We start from the raw sequence: 23,795 nt of genomic DNA, 5'->3' as shown, positions 1-23,795 counted from the left end.
CTAGTGGTTATGGTGCTCGACTGCTGGCTGACCCGAAGGTCGCGGGATCGAATCCCGGCCACGGAGGACGCATTTTCGATGGTGGAGGTCCGTGTACGAAATGCTGGAGGCCCGTGTACTTAAATTTAGGTGCACGTTAAAGGATCGTAGGTTGTCAAAATTTCTGGAGCCCTCCAGTACGGCGTCTCTCATAATTTTATTGTGATTTTGGGACAAAAAATATATATATCGCATCTTCGCAGTAGGGGTGCCAAGCCTGAAGGAAGGGCGGAGCTGGATGATGATGATGATGATGATGATGATGATGATGATGCTCCTGGGATGATTGGCACCTACCCACTCAGGGGATGACCTTCCTTGTTTCTCGATTTTCTTTCCTTCTTTCTTCTCTTACGTTTTCTCTCCGTTTCTTGCATCTGTTTTTTTTTTTTCGAACCTGTTGCTTTCTATCTCTTAAGTTCTCTCTCTGTTTCTTTATTTTTCTCTATGTTCTCTTTCTTTCTCTTTCTCTCTTTCACGTGTTTCACGTGCTCCACTTCGCCGAGCAGAGTTTTTGTTTAACGCCCGCACCTGCTGTACTCGGTTGTGGGGCTCGCCCAATTCCTGTGGCGCATACCCACCGGTGGTTTTCTGCGGACACCAAAGTTTTTACTGCCGGCTTAAACAGCTCCGTTATTAAAACCGCCAAACTTATTATTTATTAAAAGCTTGGAGACCACGAGACACAAGAAAATGCTTAATATTCCCGTTGCTTCATCAGGTAGCCTTGAATTTAGATCTCCGGCCTGTTTTAAAACGCGCTAACATGCACTGTGCAGTCCGAGCGAATACATTCACAAATTGCTGAGAAATTTAAAGTTTTCTCAGACCCATAATGATCTCTAAACTTTCGACGCCGGCTGTACATATGACACGATACGCGCCACCATTATGAGTAAGAGAACACGTTATACCATTGTTAACCGTTCACTTATACTTTAAATGTGAGTGTGGCAGCTCGGTCGCTGTATGTGACGTCGAGATTTACAGCATCTATACGCATCGCACTGTGCAGAAGTTGAGAAAGCACGCACGATTCAGCGCGAAATTTCTAAAGATGGAAGAATGCCTGGCAAAGAGGACTCTGACTCCAGGATAAATTGGCCTGTCAGTGCCCGCTGACGCTCTCGGCATTCACGCAAGCGCGGATGGCGGCATGCAAGCGGAGAGGATTATATACGGCGTGCCGCGAATGCGTGCCCGTTAAGGCAGGTGCCCTCGATCAAGTGCAGTGTTGTGATTTCGACCCCCCGAATTTCCGCCCTCGTACTCGCATTTCATCCCGACCTCCCCAGTATAGGTGGCATTGTACAGTGTTGACAACCCAGCTAATCGTGCGGAGGCGGAAACTATAGCGGTGCTTATCTTAGGGTGGCTCAGATGTTGCGTAGGAACTTCGACCTCCCCCTTCCCCTATATCATTCCCGCTGTCCGCGCCACTTCTGTTCCGCGCTATTTCCCGCCATGCAGTTACACCCGGCCCCTTTCGTCTTCCCCCGTTTTATATACGCAAGCACATTACCTGAGTGCAACGTTACTAGAACAAACTCAGTTTAAAAGCTCCGCCGGAGAGGCGGTCCGCGTGGCGGTCGTGAGAACTAGTGGCGCTGCAGTCACGTCTAGCTCCCGCGGCTGGCGCTTGTTATGATCGGCGCCGCCGATGTACGAGCGCACGTGGGTTACAGCGTCGTCTGCGCTTTGTTAGCTCGTCATTTTTGCGACTGTTCTTGACCAGGCTTAGCGTCTCGTACGAAGACACGTGCATGATGTACGAAGTGTAACGAGGGCGAACAGATTCACGGTGCGGTATGCCGAGTTGCTTTGCGCCGGGCTGCAAGAGCGGCTACCGCAACGACGACTCCGCTTCACGGCACTTCGGACCTGTAAAAGACCCTACGCCATTCAAGCTTTTCATCGCAAAGATAGAAAGCTTACTGCGAAATGCAAAGTCTGTGACGTTCATTTTGAGAGTGACGACATTGTAAAGCACTATCGTCGTGTCATTGCGGGACAAGGTTTTGATCCCATTTAGAAAGTGGGAACTCGCGCCAGGTGCCGTGCCGCGCTCGTTCCCAGCACTTCCACCACACATTTCAAAGCCAAAATGTTCGGGGTTTAGGCGCAAATCCCCCCCCCCCCCCCAAAAAAAAAAAAAAACGCACGGCGTCCCGCGAAAGCCCAGTGCCCAATTTGGAGGAGCCGCCAGAAATAGAACAGCAAAGCGAAAGGCAGGCGATTACCTACGCTACCGAAACTGCGAGTTGCATCACACTGACATTCGATCAGTTGTCAGCTGTCGCTATGCCTTCAAAGCAGTGGATTTTCGAGAGATTTTACGACGAGGTATTGAACAAGATGTGCGGAATATTTTACACTCGCCGGCTCGGGAACGGGCTGCTCAGCGCAAAAATTTGACACGGTACACATAGAAAAGACGAGGACCAGCGCTGGTCCTCGTCTTTTCTATGTGTACCGTGTCAAATTTTTTGCGCTGAGCAGTTTAATAATGGAATACCAACTAGCCCACTTCCGCACTTTGCTTCGGGAACTGAGACTTACTTGTGCAAAAGATAATTGTAGTTGACGAGCAGTTTAACTGCGTAGAGAACGGCTACAGCACGAAACGCAAACGGCTGTCGTACAGTGTAAGGAGTGCTGTGGGCATAGAACATCTGCTCGGTGAAGTTCTGACGACTCTTCTAGCGACAGAGTACGCGCGAATAACTGCTCGGTTCTCACATCACGGCCGATCTGTTCGAATTGTTTAAGGCACCGTAGAAGGATGCGACGTAGAAAGATGAGACACCGAAAATACAACTATCCGCGGAAAAAATTGCTCAGAGACGACATCTATTCGATGTAATCGCACACTGAGATTTCATTTACCGAGTTCTCGTAAAATTTTCCGATTTTGGGTCAGTATCCCTTTAACCGTCGCGCAAACGTGTCTTCTAAACATTGCAAAGCATTGGTGATGTTTTTCGAGAAAGCTTTTTTCAATAAATTGTAGAAACATGAGCACTGTTTTTCTATAACGTTTTTGTATCTCGAGTAAGTACGCTTCTTTGTGCACTATAAAGGCTTTTACAAACGTGTTGGGTTGTTCTTGGTCTAGATAAGACGGCAGCGGCTAAAATTGTGGTGGTAGTTATAAAAATTACTCTGAAAACCCTCATTCGCTTAGAAACTCCTATGCTTGGAAGTTAAGCACAATGTAGACAGCTCAAATATTGTCACAGGGTCGTGACGTCGACGAAGGCAGCAGTCAGCAGGTCCGAGATGAAACACTTTATTTGGCGGAACTTGTGGCCGGGAAACTGAAAGTCAAACTACAGCAATACACTGATAGCAGCGAACAGAGCGTCGACCGTCGATCAACTGACAAGCGGTCAAGCGCGTCGGCTTTTATACAGGCGCTATCAAACTTTCCAGCGATATCGCTGGTGGCGGCGTTATCTCTCGATAAAGCCGGAACATTCGCGTGCAGCGCCCAATCTTACCAAAACGATCTACTACAATCGAGAAGCTTCTCGAACGCTGCTTCGCGGACAGCGTCGAGCGTTGATAACCGTCCTTGCTGGTCAAACCCGAATACATCACAATAAAACAAGAAGTGGGCGTGGCAATATAGACCGAACATCGATTCTTAGCCAATCAATGAACAACGCACGCGGGCCAATGCATACAGACGACCTCATGCATATCCACCTAAGTATCCACCTAACTAGTACAATAAGAAAGTTGCCGCGCAGTTGCCGCGAGCAACTGCGCGGCGGACCGCAGCGTTATGTCGTGGAAGCAGACGACGCGCCGATAGTGGCGCAAGACGGAACAGCAGCGCCGCTAGTTCTCGCGACCGCCGTTCGGACCACCCTCCTCCGCTGGCGGAGATACGGAGCTTTGAAACTGAGTTTGTTCTAGTAACGTTGGCTGAGTGTTCCGCGTGTTGGGTGCATTCCTATGCACCCGTTACTAACTTGATCTAATTACCCCAACAGCGTTGAATTATTAAGCAATTTCCTATTATGACCATGGAGGTATCAATTAATTGATTGATTAATTGATTGATAATTAATTTATTTATCAATCAACGTTCACAACTATTCGCGCAGAGAGATATTTTAGAGTTTGTGGAAGTAAATAAAAAAATTACCATACAGGAAAAAGAATCAGGATGAATACTTCAAAGACAAAAAAAAAAAAACCGTCGCACGCGCACACACGCACGTACGCACACCACACACACGCACACGCATTCCATGCAAGAAGAACTCGCGACATAAAAAAGAACTATGACGTCGTGATATCACTCCGGAAAGCGTTTCCGCAGTTGATCATGAAATGATTGATAATACTTTGGGAGCTCATGCAAACGATGCTCATTCTGTTCAGGGTGGCAGAGTTGCATAGTTCCATAGTTCTTGCAGGCGTGCGTTGATTGTCGTCGAAGTTGAACGACTGGTTCAATTCGTTATATGCTCGGTGGCTGCTCCCTCTACTGCACAGAACTAACGCGCTGAAAAAGAGTCCGTGAGTACAGAGTCTGTGCCGGAGACTAATTATTAGAAGCTCTGTGGGCAGAAGCGTGCTGTGATTGAGAGCAGGTCTCTCAGTGAGGCCACGGGAGTGTACTCTCTCGCGGCTCGTGTAATCCTCGCTGCAGGGGCCACTCGAGACGGCTGTGCAAACGGGGAGAACGTTGATAAAACTCGCCCACATAGACCCGAATTGCGCCTCGGTAAATTCTGTTGGCATGAATTAAGCTCACTCACTGATTCAGTCAAAGCAGCGGCACATGATATTCGTGGTATACCTAGGGGCCTGTACCGTACTACGAATTACGGAATACCATTCCGCTTGCTCGGTGTCGTCACGCTTCGCGCCGCACACATGGGAGCTCTGACGTATTTCGAAATGACCAATGAGAAGCGCTTTACGAGCGTTTTGCCGAATAGCATTCTGTATTCCGTATAGGCACGCCATAGTTTGTATTAAAAACTGGTGTGTAGTGACGTCCGCCTCGGTGGTACACTGGTTACTGTGATTACGGTGCTCATCTGCTGTAGCGAAGGTCGCGAGTTCAATCCCAGACGCGGCGGTCGCATTTCGATGGAGACAAAATGCTAGAGGCCCGTGTACTGTGCTATGTCGGTGCCTGTTAAAGAACACCAAGATGGTAGAAATTTCCGGAGCTCTCCGCTACGGCGTGCCTTGTAATCACATCATGGTTTTGGGACGTAAAAACGGACCAATTGTTATTAGAAAAATGTTCCATATTTGCACAGATGAAAGGATCAATGGCACATGCGCAGTAAACGACTTCGCGGACACTCCCGACTACGCTTAGTGTATATTACAGCCCGACTTGAACATCACATACTGTCGACACATGTTTACATATTAGGTTTTGCAGTTTAGAGCACTTCGTGCCAATCATGTCGTACTACCCTGCGGTCTTTTTCCTGCTATATATCGATGTATGCTGGAAACAGCAGCGCTCCTGGCAGAGACGGCGCCAGGATTTTCTTACTGGGGAAGGAGGGGTTCTAGAGAGGGTACCCCCCCTCCCACCGTGCTCCCCTTTGACGCCGGCCCTGGCTCCTGGTGACGTCTTGCAGTCCCGGTCGTTAGGGTATACGTCGCTGCTTGGAACTGTTGTTGTTGGCATTGCTGTTCGCGGCTCACTCCTAAATTACACCTTGAACGGCTGAGCAAGATCAAAGGAGAACTGCTTTGTGGCGGCTTCGGTGCCTTTGTATACAGCTCGAAACGCTAGGAAAATGTGGCTTATCATTTATACTTTGGTTTAGCTTTGCGAGTGTGCACTCTTTTCAAGGCGGAGGTGTTTACCCCGAGGGCAGCAAACAATGCGGGATGTCTCGAAGGTTCTTCCGAAATTTTCTGCCTCCTGGGGCCGCCCTTATCCTGTACCGCACGCGTCTCACGTGGCCCTCGTTGCGTTGCATGGTGCCGACAACGTCTGGCGAGCAACGGATCCCAATTGTGCAGCGAACACGCGTACAATAGCGCTTCTCTCGAATCTACGCAGTGCTTCGCTCGTGTGTGTAACACAGCCTTCTCGCAGTTGTAGTTCCGTGCAGCTTTGCTCGAGCCGATTCCGTGTGCGGTTCGTAAAGTAAATGCGAGCTTGAGAAACTGCGAGCGATCTCGGAGACTGCTTTGTTTCGCTGTAACGAGCTTGTAGAGTTGGGAGTTGCGGCCGTCACAATAAAGCACTGTCGGCGCTTTATTGTCCGCTAAAGCGCTGTTAGGATTTATGAAGTGGATTGGCCTCAACAAAACCTTGTGACTAACTGCTTCGCTTATGTGTGTATGTGTGTCGGTATTAAGGCGAAAGCCTTATATGCATCATCAAACGTGAAAAGTGACCGTCGGCGTCGTCGTGAACACGAGTGATGAAAAAGAAAATGGCGTAATGGCGTCGTCATGACGTCAACATGACGTCACACAACGAGGTGTCACCATGTGACGTCACATAACGTGAATTCACGTGATGACGTCATCACATGACATCGTCGCTTGCTCAAGGGCGGGCCGATCACGGAGGCAGTGCGAAACCAGGTGTGGCGCAGAAAGCTTGCAATGCCTCCGATCCTGGAGGCAGTGCAAAACCGCGTTAGGTGCAGAAAGCCTTCGGAGGGGGGCGGAGGTGGATCACTACATCGACTAAGAGGGAAAAGATGGCTCTTTCGCCTTTGAACCGTCTTAGGTGAATGCATGAGGGACTCTGTCAGTTCTTTGTGTCTGTGGTCACTGTATGTCAGTCTTCGCCCGGCATCTGCGATAGCAATCTGGGCTAGCATCTCCACCCTATCATTAGAATTTCTTCTTCTCTTTCTTTTTGAAAGGTAGCTATCGCCATCGTTTCTAAAGAGAGGTGTATGCGGTACGCTAGGAATCAATTTTCACAAACCGTCTCGTACCGGCAAATAGCGGAGGGTAATTTCGAGCACATTTCTTGCCCTCTCTGCACAAGCGGGAAGTATAGGTCCGTAGCGTTGAACACACTGCACAGAACTGTCGAAGCTGAGCCCCCGGCTACACTGAACCGCATTTCCAGTGGCGCTTGGTTAAGAGTTCAATTTTATTTCTGTGTATATACCTTGCGTGTCTCTCTGTGGGTATGTTGCCTTTAGCGATCATGGAAGGTTTCTGTGACTCGGTCGCTTGTCGACTGCAAACGGGACTAGAGTAAAGAGAGAGCATGAAGAAACGCCGTGTGTAATGTCCCGTACTGACGGCATTACTTCGTTCTCTCCCGGAAGGCTTATCGGAGTCCCTTTATTTGTTCAGAGTCCGGCTCGATGAGCGTTATGTTCATTACTCTGCCATGTTCGGTGTCCAAGGCAGCCGCCATCGGAAATTCCCTGCGATTCTTTCTCACTCGTTCGCTGCGCGTCGTCATGTGCATTCGTTTAGTGCGCGCGTGTCTTTCCTTTTTATTTTGAAGGATATCCCAGTCGCTTAGGTAGGTCGTCTTTAGGCTGAGACGTATATCAGCCCGTGTGCACGATAAATATGGAAAGTAATGTGATACGTTCTTTCGGCCTGTGGTCATTTCGTTTGCATCGTGGTCACCACCACCTGCCGCCATTTAGTTTCACGGCGTTCTCCTACACTTCGCCGTCTTTTTTCGGCTTTCTGTGACACTTTCCTCGCGGCGAATGCTTGCCGAGTAATTACATCTAGCAGTCTATCTTGTTGAGTTGGCTGGCTGACATATAGTCACAAAGAGCAGCCTGGGCTTGTTCGTATTTAACGTAAGTGGAATATCGCACACACACAAAGGGACGAAGTAAGCGAGACGACCAAGCGCTATGTCGTCATTACTCTTCATTCATCGTCGTAAATCATAAACATGCTTTAGATGCATGCATGTACACCGTTAATAAGGCCTACTGAGCATCGACGTTCCTTCGCTAAAAAGCTGCACTGTACCACATAATCGCGTCGTCGATGACTAGTCGCACAGACACAAACGTTGTAACTCGTACACGTCGAGCTCCCGGTGCCCTACGCTCTATATTCCTTCGCTCCCGCCTTGGCGGTAAGCTAACAGTGCAGCCGACGCTACCTTGCATGAAACGCGATGTCCAGGACCGGTTGAAGTTAAAGGAAAAAACTGTATATTCTGGCTGTACAAGATGCAGCGAACGGTATTTCCCCGTGGGCACTCCAATAGCCCTACCTCGTCGAACAGTCAGACACACGCGTTCCTGTTTGCGTCTTGCGAGTGAGTGACTGGCAGAGAGAGAGAGAGACGTTCATAACGTGTAACACCCGTTGACAACCTACTGAGTGGACTTCGGCTTGAGGGCGAGCCATCGGACTGTTCGGTAAACACCCTCGCGAATTTCTCCTGGCGTGGTCAAGAGGGCGGGCCTGCAATGGAACCCGAAAGAAGGAAGGATCTTGAAGGACGACGCAGGTCGTCACCGCCCTAGGCTAATCTCGCGTCTGCACGAGTGTTTTTTTTTTTCTTTATTTCGCTGTCGTTCTCGTTCGTTGGGTCGGTGGCAAATTTCGGTCGTCCGGCATGTGTCTCTTCTTTTCGCTGTCAGCTCTTTCTTCGCAGAGCTCAGCTGGCTGTGGAATTTTCACCAGGGCGTCTCTCAGTGCTGGGCAGTATCGAAGATACATGTATCTTAGATACTATCTTAGATACTCTATGGGTATCTTGTATCTGTATCGCGATACGTCTCGAAAGACGAGTATCTGTATCTGTATTTCTGATACATTCGATAATGTATCGTGTATCTTAAGATACAAGATACTTCTATCGCAACACAACCGTGTGAAACAACAATCGCTGGCCAATCTCCGCTTCTCAAGCTGGTACTGGTGCCACTAAGCCATCTGAATAAGTCTTAGGGCAGTGACGCAATTTTATTTTTCCGCCAGAGTTCTCCAGTGAAGGCAGAAGATAAGGACGACAAGCGCGCGGACGTCTACGCCCAGCCCACGTACCTTTTTTCTCTATCTCTTTTTCTTTTTAGTTGCGCCAGTGCCGCGACACTTGCTCTTAGCAACTGTCCTGCGCTGCGTATTCCACTGCGTGCGGCGTCTATCGCGCAAATTTTGATATTGCAACAGTGTCGTTATTGAAGATTCTCTTGCGTCTTGCGTCTTGCTCCGTAACGAAATGTGATGCGGGCAAGAATGGGGTTGGTTTGCGTCGTGTGAATTTTACATATCAGCGATTGGAAGGATCTCGTGGATCTAATCTTGACTTGCATGCAATGAATTAACTTATATGCAAATAAGATTGTAACAACTTTAGCGCCACTGGTACTGAAGCTAGATCTAAAAGAGCAAGCGTTTAACCTAAGTGAAAATATCTTGGCGTACCGTATTTTTCACCTCCTGCTACATTTCTTCAAAAATTTATGAAATCATAATGTCATTATTTGCACAAGTGCTTTCCTAGCTGTCATTTTGCATCCCATACATTACCTAGGTCTCTGCACTGTTTGTCCGGTCTGGTTACTGCAGTAGGTCTTTTGTAACGCGCTCCCAAAATAAGATATCTGCTTTATTCTTCTGTCTGCTTTATTTCTACTACTGTTAACACATTTACGCGTTGCCAAGACGATTTTGAAAACAAATATATAATTATGTGGGCGTGCTTGAGTATACAGTACAAAACATTCTGCTTACCGCTTAGGAAAATAGCGAAATTGAGTTTGCATTATAATAATGGAAATCATTAGGAGCCACCTTAAAGATGTTAGGAGGGGATTCGAGAAACGTTGTTTTACTGAATGCTCCCTTTTACTCATGAGCGTCCCAACGAGCCGTTTCAGGCAATTTTTCCATAGGCGCCGAATTTTCTATTGTCTCAACAGGTAAGTTGACGATACTTCATGCTCATAGCTATTAAGGGCGCCCTCTGTATTGTGTTTCTATACTCATTCAATGTGAATGTTTGACACACAACCACCTCTCTATTTTGCTTATATTTGTTTTCCTCTTTTAGGCCTTCTTAAATATTTTTCGTATTACTAATCGCTGCGTAATGTGAGCTAAAAGCGGCAATAGCGCCAATAGCGGCGGCGTCCTGCGACGCTCTATGCAACTATGCAATACGTCTGAGATGTTTCTGTGTTGCACATGTTCTCTCGTTGAAGAAAAATTGCTAAAAGATTGCACGTTAGTGAGTCTATCAACAAAGAATCCTTTACGCCAGCAGATAAGTAGAATATGAAAATTCATTGCAGTTTTACGTCATCTGCGTATACGCCAGGGGTGTCAAACTCAGCTTATAGCCGGCGGGCCGTCGTCGCGAAATTTAGTTCCAAGGGCCGGGACAGTGAGGGTGGTGGGAGAGAGTTTGAACAAAATTACGATTTAAAGGAAGCCTTTCCCATATCTCATATATAGGTCATTTCTGAAGGGGATTTGGAGTCAAGATTCGAGAAACATCGATACCGATGTACAAAACGAGTGAAATCTGGACGCATATTGTGAAATATAGAATTTTTTCTCCACGGTTACGTTTCAGCAGCGACTCCCATCAATTGCAAAAATAACAAGCAAGAACCGTTGTTAGCGAAGTGTATAAAGAGTTGTCCTGTTAAGAAGCTAAAACAAACCCCAATAAGTTGTTTTGGGAGGAAACTAATGTACTTTGAGCAAGAAGGGCAATACTTTCGAGATACTAACGGACATTTCATTCAAGTGTAACAAAATAGGTCACAGTTAAGAAATTTCCAAGCAGACATTTTCGTACATTGGCGTTTGCTGCTACATTATGTGGATCTATAATAACAAATTTGATAATGTATCGAAGTATCTTAAGATACAATTGCCAAGTATCGTATCGGATACAATTATTGCGGCAGTATCTTGTATCTGTATCTCCAATACTTCTTGCCTGAGTATCTTGTATCGTATCGCGATACAATTTCAAAGTATCTTTGCCCAGCCCTGGCGTCTCTCATTACCTCGTCTCCTCCTTGTCCCACTTTTCTTTCGCCCTTTTTAACCTCTTCTCTCTAAGGCGTGTGTATATTCTTGCTTTTGTTCAACTTGACTTCGTTACCCGGGTTTTTGTTCCCGTTTCCAAACGATTCCGCCACGCTTTCGTTTAGTGCAACTGAACTCTGGCTGTGGGACTACTTTGGCTCGACCGTGCTGTATATTCGCACCCGCTGCTTCGCAAGTGGAACTCGAATTGTTTCGCTTAAGAATTCTATACTCTCGCCCGGTTGTCCTTCCTTATCTTATTCCCTCCTTCTTTAATTCATTGTCGTCTACTTTCTTCTTTTGACGCTTCGCCCTTAGCTCCCTTTGTCCATATCCATCTATCCATCCATCTATCCGTCTGTCTATCCGTCTGTCCTTACCTGAAATACAAGTAATTTGTAAACTTTTTTATGTATCATCCGTGTGGCACATAAAACCGTATAATTCAATTTATCCATCCTTCCTTGCGTCCGCCCTCCCTCCACGTAACGCCTTAAATTTAATCTCTATATCTGTCTGCATTTATCGTCTGCGTTTGCTTGTGTCAATCTACCCATCTATTAATCTTCCTGAAACATCTTTAATCTGCGTATGTGATCTGCATATGTTTTCATTTATAGGTAGTTGTCTTTCTATAACATATGCAATGTGTCCGTTTTTATCTATCATATATGATATCTGTCTATCCAAATCATCTATCACCTCTGTCTATATATGTATTTTTTCTGCTTCTAACTCTGTTTCGATCTCGTGCTTCGTCCATCTTTCATCTGTATCTATTTACGTTTACTATATCCTTCTATAATATACCGGGTGTTTCAAGGAATGCGTCCAAAATCCTCAAAAATCAGGGAAATGCGATATTTGTTCGATGCCTTCACATTTACTTCTTCTGTAGCCGCAGGCATCTTAAGATGGCTAAAGACACCATTTGGGACAGTAATTAAGAAAGTTAAATTAGCTTTTTAATTAGGGGGTTAGGCAGCTATGTTAAGCGGGAGAACTGAAGTCCTTCAGGCGAAGAACCCATTGCAGCTTTGAATATTTCGAAAAAGCGGCCTCTAGAAGTAATTGCGAAGTAATTAAATTGAATCAAATTCAGCGGCGAAACCGAAACTCGGAAGAGCGCAACTGCCATATTCTTCTGAGACGTCCAGAATGAGTGAGCGTCATTATATCGACCATCAACCGACTTCGTCGTGTGGGTGTGCGGGCTGCGCATGCAATTATAGCACGCGTGTCACACATACGTTCACGAACGCAGAAGAACTAAACCTCTGTAACCGTTGTCTTGAACAGTGACGTCATCGTGGTCCTCCGCTTGTTGCGCTCATCGGTGCCTCTGTTTCGGTTTCGCCGTTGAATTTAGTTGAATTTCATTACGGCACAATAATTGCTAGAGGCCGCTTTTTCTATATCTCAAAGCTTCGCGGGATGGGTTCTTCAGATGTAGAACTTCAATTCTCCCATTTGTCAGAACTGTTTAACTCCACTAATTAAAAAGTTAGTTTAACTTTCTTAATTACTGTCTCAAATGATGTATTTAACCATCTTTACATGCCTGCCGCTGCAGAAAAAGCAGTAGTGAAGGCAGCGAGCAAATATCGCATTTTCCTGATTTTTGAGGATTTTCAGACACATTTTTTGAAACACCCTTTATACAATGCGTGTGCTAGTATCTATCATATATGATATCTATCTAGATCATCTATCACCTATATCTATGTATACGTTTTTTTTTTCTCTATCTCTCTCTCTTTCTGACTATAGTATTTTCATCTCGCTTTCTGTCCACAACTCCCCCCGTTGCCCCCGCAGTCAAATATCGCGTAGTATGCGCGTGTGCGAATTCGATCCACGTTCCAAGTGAAATTCAATTGAGCCCAGCGCTGTTCCGAATCGCATCGTTCCGCATCGCGGCGTCCCTCACGTCGCTTCGAGCTACTGCGGCGCCTGCCTGTGCGCGCTGCTTGATCACCGACGAGCTACGAGGAAATACCTTATAAAAAATGTAAAAAATATTGGGAGCCAATAAGTAAAGTGCGCGCAGTTTGATTGAATCTGGCGACGTATACGTCGTTGTGGCTATTTCGATTTCGAGTCTCGAGCTGCACTTTCTGGTGTCGATTAATTTGTTCCTCGCCATGCCTGCAGAGTGCTTTACGGTTTCTTTTTTTTGTATTTCGTTCTTGCGGTATTATTTCAGGTTTTCTTCGTATAAAGAAGCGTTGGAATTCCGTCGTCATACAGCATCTGTGTTGTTCGGGTGTTCACCTTGAGTAGGAAGAAAGAAGAAACAAAGCTGGCACAGTATTTAAAAAAAATGTATCTGCTGCGCGGTGACTTTAGACATCTGCATCGTTTATGGCGGCATCGTTTTGCCCACTTTGTGTGTGTGTGTGTGTGTGTGTGTGTGTGTGTGTGTGTGTGTGTGTGTGTGTGTGTGTGTGTGTGTGTGTGTGTGTGTGTGTGTGTGTGTGTGTGTGTGTGTGTGTGTGTGCGTGCGTGCGTGCGTGCGTGCGTGCGTGCGTGCGCTGGATACTTCTTGTCAGCATTCGCTGTATTCTTAAAGGTTCATGAGGCTTTGAACGCGAAGAAGCACACGGACAAAAGAAAGAAGGAACGTACGCACACTGGCCCTAAACTGCACGACATACCAACCAGTCCTCATTGCTTCCCCAGTTCGTGAGGCATTGTTTCAGTCCCTTAGGAAAGCCTCGCTTCCTTCGCTCCTCCTTTCAGTACACGTCATTTTGTCGCCTAGCTGCCTCCTGCGCTGCAGGCGTTCACGTTAGCGACCGAGCGATTTTCGAGACAGCAGCGGCGCGCACAGTTTAATCCTCAAATGTCCTACAAAGCCGCATTAACAAGGTTCTGTCCGCGGGGAAGTGCACTTTGTGGCGAGCTCGCTTCCGCATGCCGGAACAGTAGCCGAGTAGTAGCGTGGGTACGCTAGCTAGAGCACGTGGGCGAAGCGGTGCGGCTGCCTGCGTACGTCCGCGTGCCTGGGCTGATCGATCATTAGCCCCCTCGGCCTGCGATTAACCGGCAGAGACAGGGACGGCAGCCGCGTCGACCCGTATTTCCGGGCCCGTCCTACTGCTCCACTCTCGTACGCCGTCGTTCGTGGGGCAATTATCCTACCCTTACCTCACTCGTGTGCGCAGTAGTGGATAGGGGGCGACTGAAGCCATGTACACTCCGTCCCTGCGGCGCCGCCCGCTCTCTCGTTTCGTTAGCTGGGCACGCTTCTTCCTTTTCGCTTGCTCATTTAGCGTCAGTGATTGAGCTCCCTATATACTGCAGGCCATAGGTGTACGCCCTTGGACACTTGACGATTTGACCTTTGTCGACTCTGCTTAGTGCCAGCTTTGTTGTTTTGTTCGCGTAGTCGAATTGGCGTGCGTGCGTTCCTCTGTTGAATGAGTGGGGGTCTGTACTATTTCTATACTGACTTAGATCTGTGCAACGGACGCATTCATGGCCTCTCTCTCTTTCTCGCTCTCACTCTCTCACACGCACGCACGCACACTTTTACTTGTGGGAGGCGGGTGCAAGGTTTAGCAGGCTGTATTGGAAGTATAGAATATACCTCCCCGCAGTTTCGGACGTGCTGACCGACGCTGGAACAGCAGAGACATTTGACGGATCTATGTGACATCTGATTCTGTGTGGCTGGCTTCTGGGGAGCGAAGACACGCTACAGACTACTCGCGTTTATAAACTTGTGTAGCCGCTGTAGTTTGTAGTGTGTGTTCGCTATAGTATTATGGGGTCACGAAGTAAATGCATTAATGACAACTATACTCCGGCCCAATACTTGCCGATCGTATTGTAATGCAGGTAGCGGGCCTTGGCTAATAGCGAAGATTTCTGATCGAGTATTTTAATAATAATAATAATAATAATAATAATAATAATAATAATAATAATAATAATAATAATAATAATAATAATAATAATAATAATAATAATACGTTAATTTTATTTTGCATATTTCGTTCCTGCAAAGAAAAATGCACAGCTAAATCGGTGCCCCGTCACAGCTTATAATTAATGAGCGCCAGGTACTAAGCCTGGAGGAGTTGGTAGACGGCCGGCCTGTTTTCAGAGCTAAGCGCAAAGAGAGAGAGAGAGAGAGAAAAAAAAGCAACGGGAAATATAAAACACGAGAGGAGATGGCACTGTATGCAAGATTTTCCTTTTTTTTTTTTCCTTTTTTTCCTGCGCTCGAGCTGCTTGCGCTGTTCGACGAAGTGGAACAGTAGACAAGAGAAAGAGATAATAATTAAGAAAATTTAAAATTTGCAGTAAATAAAGAAGTAAAACTGTGTTGGTACTGTCAAGGGAGGAAAGAAAGAAAAAAAAAGGTCTCGCCATAATTTGTCTCAGCGGCCCAGACAACCTTCTAAGCCTTCCCATTTTGCTTCGTCCTATTTTTGTCCTTTCGCGTCAACACACCGTCACCGTCTGTGCAGCTGTAGAGACTGGTGAAATGAATAAGGTAATGTTACCGAAAAAAAAAAAGGAGAACGAAAATAACCTGAATAAGCCGGTTTAATTACTCGCACCTGCTTTCTCGGCCGTGTTTATGTCCGCGTTTTTTCAGCTGCGAGCCCACATTGTGATTGGTTGTCGTCCCCTCCCCCTCCCCTTTATTTCCTCTCTCCCCATCCTTCTCTTCCCATATCCTCTTGTTTCTCTATCCTCGTCGCGTACTCACGCCAGACGCTTCTTCGTTTTCACGCCGTTGCTATGGTAACCGCGCGCTGTTTAGAGGGTATTTATGTAATTTTAATGAAAGATGACCGTCGCGTTATACATTAGCCTTTGCAGCAGTGAGATCTCTAGTGGAAAGGACAGTACTTATCGGTAAAGTTTAAATAGACCGCGAAGCATGTGTGCTCATTGCCTTGGTGTAGTACAGGCAATCATTGCACGGCTGCTGCTGCTTATTAAAGCTGTGCCAGTTTCTAGACATCTGAAGCTCATCTCCCTCGTGTTAGTGTTGTTCTTGTCAAAACAGCGTAATATTTAACATCGCGGCCCCGCCACGGTGGTCTAGTGGTTATGGCGCTCGACTGCTGACCCGAAGGTCGCGGGATCAAATCCCGGCCGCGGCGGCTGCATTTTCGATGGAGGCGAAAATGTCTGAGGCCCGTGTACTTAGATTTAGGTGCACGTTAAAGAACCCCAGGTGGTCGAAATTTCCGGAGCCCTCCACTACGGCGTCTCTCATAATCATATCGTGGTTTTGGGACGTTAAACCCCAGATATTAGATGCGAAGTATCTTAAGGCGGAGCTCAATCCGGTGGGGGTGGTGGTGGTGGTGTGCGGCGTGACCACCCTTACTGCGCATGCGCATACCCTCTCTACTTCCCTTCTCCACTCACTCTCTCCACTTCCCCTCTCCCCTCCCCCTTTCCACTCTTCCTCTGAAACGCGGGCTAGACATGCCGAAATTCTCTCCTGCTCAACGCCGCGATGAGCTCGAGCGCATGCGCGTCCCCTCCGCTTCTCTCTCCACTCCTACGCTGCCCCCCTCTCGCCCGCCTGTCGACCGCGTTCCCCGCTCGCCCTGTGAGAATTAACGGCCAAGCTAGATGGAAGATATAACGCGTGTAGCGTCCCTCTCCGCGTTCCACGACGCGAGCTCGGTAGCATGCCCAACGAACGCCAACGGAACGCGATCGTGCAAGTGCTCCGGCTTCGCATCGCCTCATGGTCCCCTTAAGCGGGAGATGGCGTAATTTTATTGTTATTAGACACTTTTAGTTGGGCGTACGTAACGAGCCTACGTACGCAGCACGGCCACGGGAGAGAAGTGCGCATGCGCAGTACGTAACGTATCTATTCCAGGGATGCGCGCGTACGCCCGTAGCAAGACGCTGCGTACGTAACGCAACGCTTACTACGTTGCGTTCTCGCGAGATCTCGAACAAACCAGAAACGAGAGCCCATGGCGGCTGCAGTGGCGTTCGACGCAGACAGCAATAGTGAACCCGATGCAAGTCGTGTGTACTCCACATTGAAAGGCCATGTTTCCATGCCAGACAAGGTACAATCAAGCGGCACGTTCCGGCGTCCTGACCAGTGGGAAGACATAGCCTGGCGTCTCCCAGAAATCCTCAAGCAACCGTCTTCGACAGGTTGTGTGCGCGAACGCGCTATCTATTTCTATCAGGCATCTAGGCGAATGACGCCGTAAAAAAAAAAAGAACGTGAGCTTGGCTCTTACTTTTATTCATGCCGCAACATAACGCACATTGAGCGTTGTGCGAGCTTTGATTCCTTGAAAGTACTGCTAGTAGATCGGAAAGTCAAGAATGCCTGCAATACGACCAGTTGCTGTAAGGTATACGCTAAGCCTCATACACAGCCGCGCTAGATAGAACGCTGTGTTCGATCCAGTGCGGCCGTAGTCCATCAAACGCCATTCTTCCATAGTGTACCCAGCTTCAAAGCTGTGTGCACATAGTAATGTTCAACGTTTACGGCAAAGGTCAACGCTATTATTATTATTTAACATCGCGAGCGTTGTCCTTCTTGGTACTGGTTTAAAGACCAGGTACTTCGGTTCAACTGCAACCGTATTTGTTTTCTTGTGTGCTACGTTGCCGCGAGCTCTGTCATCGTACCTTTCCCTATCGCTCGCGGACGATAGCTCACTGGTGTTGGATGGCTATCCGTACCGGTAAATCCAAAAGGCCGGCGAGAACTTTGTTCTTTGGGCTTGGGGTACAAACTTGCCCAACAAGTTTTTCACGCGTGGCCTTACCTGTGACCTTGGCGTAGCGTGGTTGGCCACAGAAACATATCCGTTGTCCATTACTGAAATGTGTGCTTCGAATTTTGACCACTTGAGACCGCCAACGTTCTGGCCATACGCAGGTTTTACATGACAATACCTTTTTTATTCAGACAAGAAAACGTCTCGGTTACAAGGGCAAAAGGCAGATGTGCCCTGCCTGACGGAGACCCCAGTACGAGAACGCGCGCACTCAGAGCATGCAGCAACAAAACGAGGACATTATACACCATCACACATACAGACGACCGTACACCCTACATACAAACACATACAGAACACAGTTTCACGTAAGTAAACATTGGAACGAAGCATCCGTAGGTTCACAGTGGCCTACGTATGCTTTGCCGAGGGACCACATTCTTCATCTACGATATTTCCTGGCTGGTTGTGCTTTCTATGCTTCCGCTCCTAATACAAAAGAACAAGCAGCTCGTGCCGGTCTGCCCCGATGTGAAGCTCATCCTTCGTCTCCTCTTCGGTGTCATGTCTTCAGAGTCAGAGTCGATGACGTCGATTCGAGTCGTAGAGTTCTTAAACCGCAGCTATACGTCCGGAATCGACTGCGAAGCGCCGGCGCCAACCGTGATTAAATTTGTATCGCCAATTCTCTTCGCCGCCGCTGTGTCGTCCGTACACCATGTGCACGGTAGAGGAACGAGAAGTCCGTCTCGCTCGCTTTTTGTCATTTGCTTGGCCTGACAGCTCGTTGTACCGCATGAGTGCGAACACCGCGTAGGCACCATATGGTCTTTTTGCCGTTTATTAATATTTGTATTTCGTTTATCGCTTTTGACGGTGCCTTCCTGTTGGTTGGAGGGAGTGGTCGCCCTGAATCGAAGGGTGGCCCTCCAAATTGGGTTGGTACTTCGGTTTTAGTTTGGACAGCTTGCACAGTTTACGAGCGTGCACACTCCCGCTCTCTAACTCACTCACCTGTTCTAATCATTCAATCAATCGCTGGATAACTCACTCGCACGTTAACTGGCTTACTTGCTCGGTCATTCAAATCAATAAATTGATCACTGGATGGCACACTAATTTGCTCGCTCACTCATTTGCTCGCCCCCATTCACTCCAGTCAATCATTCGCTAGATAACTCTCTTGCCCACTCACCAGCTCGCTCATTCCAATCAATCAATCAATCAGTCAATCAATCAATCAATCAATCAATCAGTCAATCAATTTCTGAAGAACTTACTCACTCACTCACTCACTCCAATCAATCAATTCGTCACAGAATGACTCGCTCGCTCGCTCGCTCGCTCGCTCACTCACTCACTCACTCACTCACTCACTCACTCACTCACTCACTCAATCAATCAATCAATCAATCAATCAATCAATCAATCAATCAATCAATCAATCAATCAATCGGTCACTGGTTCACACACTAATTCAGTCAGCCTTTCGCTCACTCACCAATGATGATAACTGTCTGCCCCGGAGTGCTGCTTGTTCGCTGTCCGCCCCTTGCATGTCGTTGCATTTTCGCCGGAAGCAATCGATACTTGTGTCAGCACGGCCTGGTGTTTGGCTTCGTTATCGAGTGAAGCCTCGTGACATCCAGGTCCAATTACTTGTCTGCCGGCGTGTGTTGTCTTTAACTGGAATGTCGCGTGACAGTGAGACACAATGTCTGGCCCACTTTTCGTCCGCTTCGTTCCGAAATGATTTGATGGGACTTGTAGTGCAGGTTCACTAGCGTGTCTACCTGCGTGTAATATGCGCTCTGTCTTTATTTGTCGTTGATCGAGACGGCTGTATCGCCGCCCGTTTGTTTACACTCGCTGGAAAAACCTTCGCAGTGCGTGCGACTTCACGCGGGTCTTTAGAGGGTACGCCATTGGAAGGGGCGTACCCTCTAATTGGTTTTGAATGATAAGAATGAAAAGCGGATACTAAAATTACCTGCAACCATTTTGTTCTTATCGGGAAAGGTTGTCAGCAGGAGCGAGCTGCTCTTTGAGTATCGATTCTCAAGTAATCGCGCACCACTCACTTTTATCGATCCGCGTCGATAGACCGCGCGCAACAACTAATAATACGCTACTGGTTCTCGCAGTGACCACATCTCTGTTCGTTTTGTACTGTGCCTTATGAGTTCTGTCGTTCGCTCTGTAGTTCCGCGAGGCGCCTCCTTCGATAATCGAGAAAGCTCACCCACGTTGCATTGGTGCTAAGGGCGAAGTACCTTTTACAGGGGAACGCAATACTCGAGACGTCGGCGCAGTCTTTGCTGACAATTGTAGCCCCGGGCAGTGGGAAGTGCTCGGTGAGGTAAATAATGGATCGCAGTACGATGATGAAATGGGGGCGGGGCACAAGAGTGGCACTTCTCGCCGGTTTCCCGTTTTAGTTTATCGCTGTTGTAGCCTGTAGCTGTACAGCATTCTTGCGCAATGGAGGCGCTACTAACTTTACAACTTCTACGTCATCATCATTACCACAATAATAATCATGATAACCGTCTTTTTTGCGAGGGCGGACACATTTCGAGCGCTGTTTGTTTAGCTCGCTCCTGTTGATCATACTGGGATGCTGCAAAGCACAGCACATCAGCCATTTTTCAGCCGTACGAACAAGATCGCGGCGTAAAAGGGAACACGAACTGTGTTGACACTTTCTTTATCGTTACCACCGTGTGTTCTGCGTATCGCTTTAACAGTTAACCTAATAGTTAACCTAACATAGTTAGGTTGGCTGTTGATTGTCGACTTTGTAAACTTGCACATTTAACTCTTAAACAACATGCATTGTTTCGTTCGCGCTTTTTATGCCAGCCAGACGGTGCATTTTTGAAAACGAAAAAAAAAAAACCTTGCACACTATGTATAAAAAGTTGTTGTAGCGAAAAGTGTTCTTATAAGTATTATTATTATTATTTTATTTGTTTATTTATTGTTGTTGGTTTGTTAGAGTGGGTTCCACCTATGCTATCTCGAGCGCTTCTGTGCTGTGACACACTGTAGAGAAATTCATATGTGAGTCAAATCGATTTAAGAGATACATCAACCGCTAATAATTTATTATGGCCTCCTAGCATGATGAATTTTGTTCCTTCGAGAGGTTACGCAACATCGTTTATTTAGCCTAAAATTGGGATTAATGGAAAATAACTTTCATTTCTAATTGACGCCGTAACCTCTTGTAGCAGGTGAAAAACATAAGGATATGATCCGCCCGGCTCTTAGCCGATGCCCCTGAGTGGGTAAGTTCCATTCATTCCAGGCGCATCATCATCATCATCATCATCATCATCATCATCATCATTTTCGCGAGCCGTTCGTCACGAAGGAAGAAGAAAAGGGCGACGTTTCGTTTTCGTAGCTGCGTTTCGTTCTTTCCTAGCGGCCGTCATGAAGGCAGAGGGGAGACGCGAGAGTCCTCCGAAAGAAGACGCGATGGTGAAGTCGGCGATGTCGCAGCGCTTTGAGAACGTGCCGGAGCTGTTCTCGAGAAGTCAGTGTACGTCCTTTCATAATGAGTAACTGCCCGCCACGGTGGTCTCGGCTGCTGGCCCGAAGGTTGCGGGATCGAATCCCGGCCGCGGTAGCCGCATATTTCGATGGAGGCGAAATGCTAGGGGCCCGCGTACTTAGATTTAGGTGCACGTTAAAGAACACCAGTTAGTCGAAATTTCCGGATCCCTCCACTACAGCATCCCTCATAATAATATCGTGGTTTTGGTACGTAAAACCCCAACAATTTTAATTAATAAGGAGTAACTGTCGGTGCGCAGATAAACAGATACATTAGAATCTGGGCCTTCGGCTATGCGCGGTATGTAAGTTGTAGACTTTTTTTTACGAAAGATATATCAATCTCGACTCTGAGGAGTCCATGTCGGTCACTGCGCCATCGCCTCCGAGGCTTTTGACAGGGCATGTGGCATGCTCGAAACCTCCGTGGTCGTTCCATATCCGAGATCTCAGAGCCCTGTGCCTGTTCTGGCGCACTTTCGATAAGCGTTCCAGCGACGCTACCTGTAAAATGGTTGAGCACAAAGGTGCTTAAGCCACACTTCGCAACAATATCTGCATTTTTTTTTCTTGCGTTGATAGTTGGGGCACTGTGGAATATAGACCAAGCAAAATTATGATAAACAATTCAATTACAGAAAAGGGCATTTGGATGGTCAAATATATTCGGTTTTCTATTGGATTTGCGCAGATTAGAGAAGCTTTTAAGGCATGTACCTCTGGTTTAGCAAAGAAAGATGCACAGCTCCACTTTGCAATGTTTTGCCTTTACTGCACAATATAACTTACTTTGTGCATGGTTTTGCAAGAAACGTCATATAGGTAACATGTTACTAGTGTGAGCTCAGCATTCTTGATTTGCTGAAGTGGAGCATGCCTATTCAGATGCAAGTATTTTCGTAAGTTGACTTGCATGACATACTCTTTGAATTTGACATTCTATATTTGTTCTGCCATAAAGCCTTACCAGTTGTGCCATGGAGTATATTGCCAGAATGGATTCTCTATAGTGGTTTTGAACCATTTTAAAGCTCAAAGGTGCTCTTAAGACTGCAACTGAACATTGGTGCATTGAACCGTATGTAACCTTTAGCTGAGCTTTATTCTGAGAAAATACCGTAATGTACCAAACTTCTTCTCTCCTACAGTTTCTCATTTTGTTAATTACTTAAGAGCAAAGCTTCCATGATTTTGTACCGAGTTTGTCAGTTTCAATTTGGGTCCTAAACACAACGAGCATGTGACCGAAATTGTAGTATTGATGCATGCCAGTTGTCTTTTAACTTTGTTTATAACAGTTCCTTAAACACGCTTACTTGAATTATGTATTTGGGTAGCTTCTTTCAGAATAGTGCGAATAAATCTTGATTCAACTTTTTTTGCAATACCTATCAACTACATTAAGTTTCAAATGATACAAGTCTAGTGATGGTGCCACATTTGCACACCATCTGCCATTCTGTTGCATCCGACTGTCATCTGTGCACTTATGTTCAGTGCAGAAATAATTTCACGTTACTGTTACTTTCAACTTTTTTCTTCTGTTTCTCCGTGCCAGAATTGTTTTTCATGTCATACATAGACACGCAGTATACGTGTAATTTTAAAAAAACTGGAGCAATGAAAAGTTGAGCTAATTGGTAGGAGTTTACGCGGAAAAAATCAAGGTGGGTAAACATAGTCACAAAAGAAAATAACCAGGCAACACATTCCAGCCATTCCTGAGCATGCACACATAGGTTTTGTGCCTGTTTTCTTTTCTACCACACTTTGATCTTTCAGTTGATAGTCGGCATTTGTGTCCTGTAAATCTCTCTTCCCTTGGGCCTGTGTCTACACGCTTTCCTTCCTTCCACGAGTTACAGTAAGTTGGCAGTGAAGAATGCCCACTCTGGTGTTGTGGTTTTTGTGGTCTTTCTTAACTTCGATTTATTTAGACACACATTGCCTGGTGCGAAAAGACTAAAGACTGGTTAACTCTATCTTGAAAAGTTAACTGCACCCATACTTTGCTCAGTAGCAGTGAGCAAGCAACGTGTTAATATTAACTCGTTCTCCTTTGGTTTGTGCAGCTTCGTACACAGACACGAGCTCGGACGATGAAGGTGTGTCGCCCCGCGAGAAAGTCCAGAAGAACTCCAAGGGCTTCAGCGACTTCTGCGTCAAGAACATCTCGCAGGCGGCGTTCGGGCGACGAGAGATCGAGATCGCCGAGCAGGAGATGCCCGGCATCATGGCTTTGCGCAAGCGGGCTGAGCAGGACAAGCCGCTCCAGGGTGCCAAGATTGTCGGCTGCACACACATCAACGCACAGACAGCCGTGAGTGCAACTCTTGGTTCTCTTAATGCGAAGCGTTCTATGTTGAATGAACGGGTGTTTCCAAAGCAGCTCAGGGTCAGCCTTAAAAAAAATACGCTCTCGGAGCCGAAATTGCGAAAAAGAAAATCTCTAGTGAGGCAAAGTACTACATGCCAGCT

General features: G+C 46.9%; 1 protein-coding gene across 8 annotated transcripts in view; it reads left to right on the top strand.

Moving 5' to 3' along the window:
• Positions 1-23,795, top strand: part of LOC119406943 (adenosylhomocysteinase-like 1) — a 277,734-nt gene that overhangs the window by 234,000 nt on the left and 19,939 nt on the right. For all 8 annotated transcript variants that reach the window (XM_037673731.2, XM_037673734.2, XM_037673733.1 and 5 more), the window contains one exon: positions 23,390-23,637. In XM_037673731.2, coding sequence (XP_037529659.1) covers positions 23,390-23,637 — 248 coding nt within the window. The remainder of the gene's footprint in view (positions 1-23,389; positions 23,638-23,795) is intronic.

The sequence above is a fragment of the Rhipicephalus sanguineus genome, chromosome 10 (genome assembly GCF_013339695.2).
Source record: "Rhipicephalus sanguineus isolate Rsan-2018 chromosome 10, BIME_Rsan_1.4, whole genome shotgun sequence".
NCBI classification, from domain to species: Eukaryota; Metazoa; Arthropoda; class Arachnida; order Ixodida; family Ixodidae; genus Rhipicephalus; species Rhipicephalus sanguineus.
Note: the sequence above shows the minus strand (reverse complement) of the source record. Positions and strands in the feature narration are given on the sequence as shown.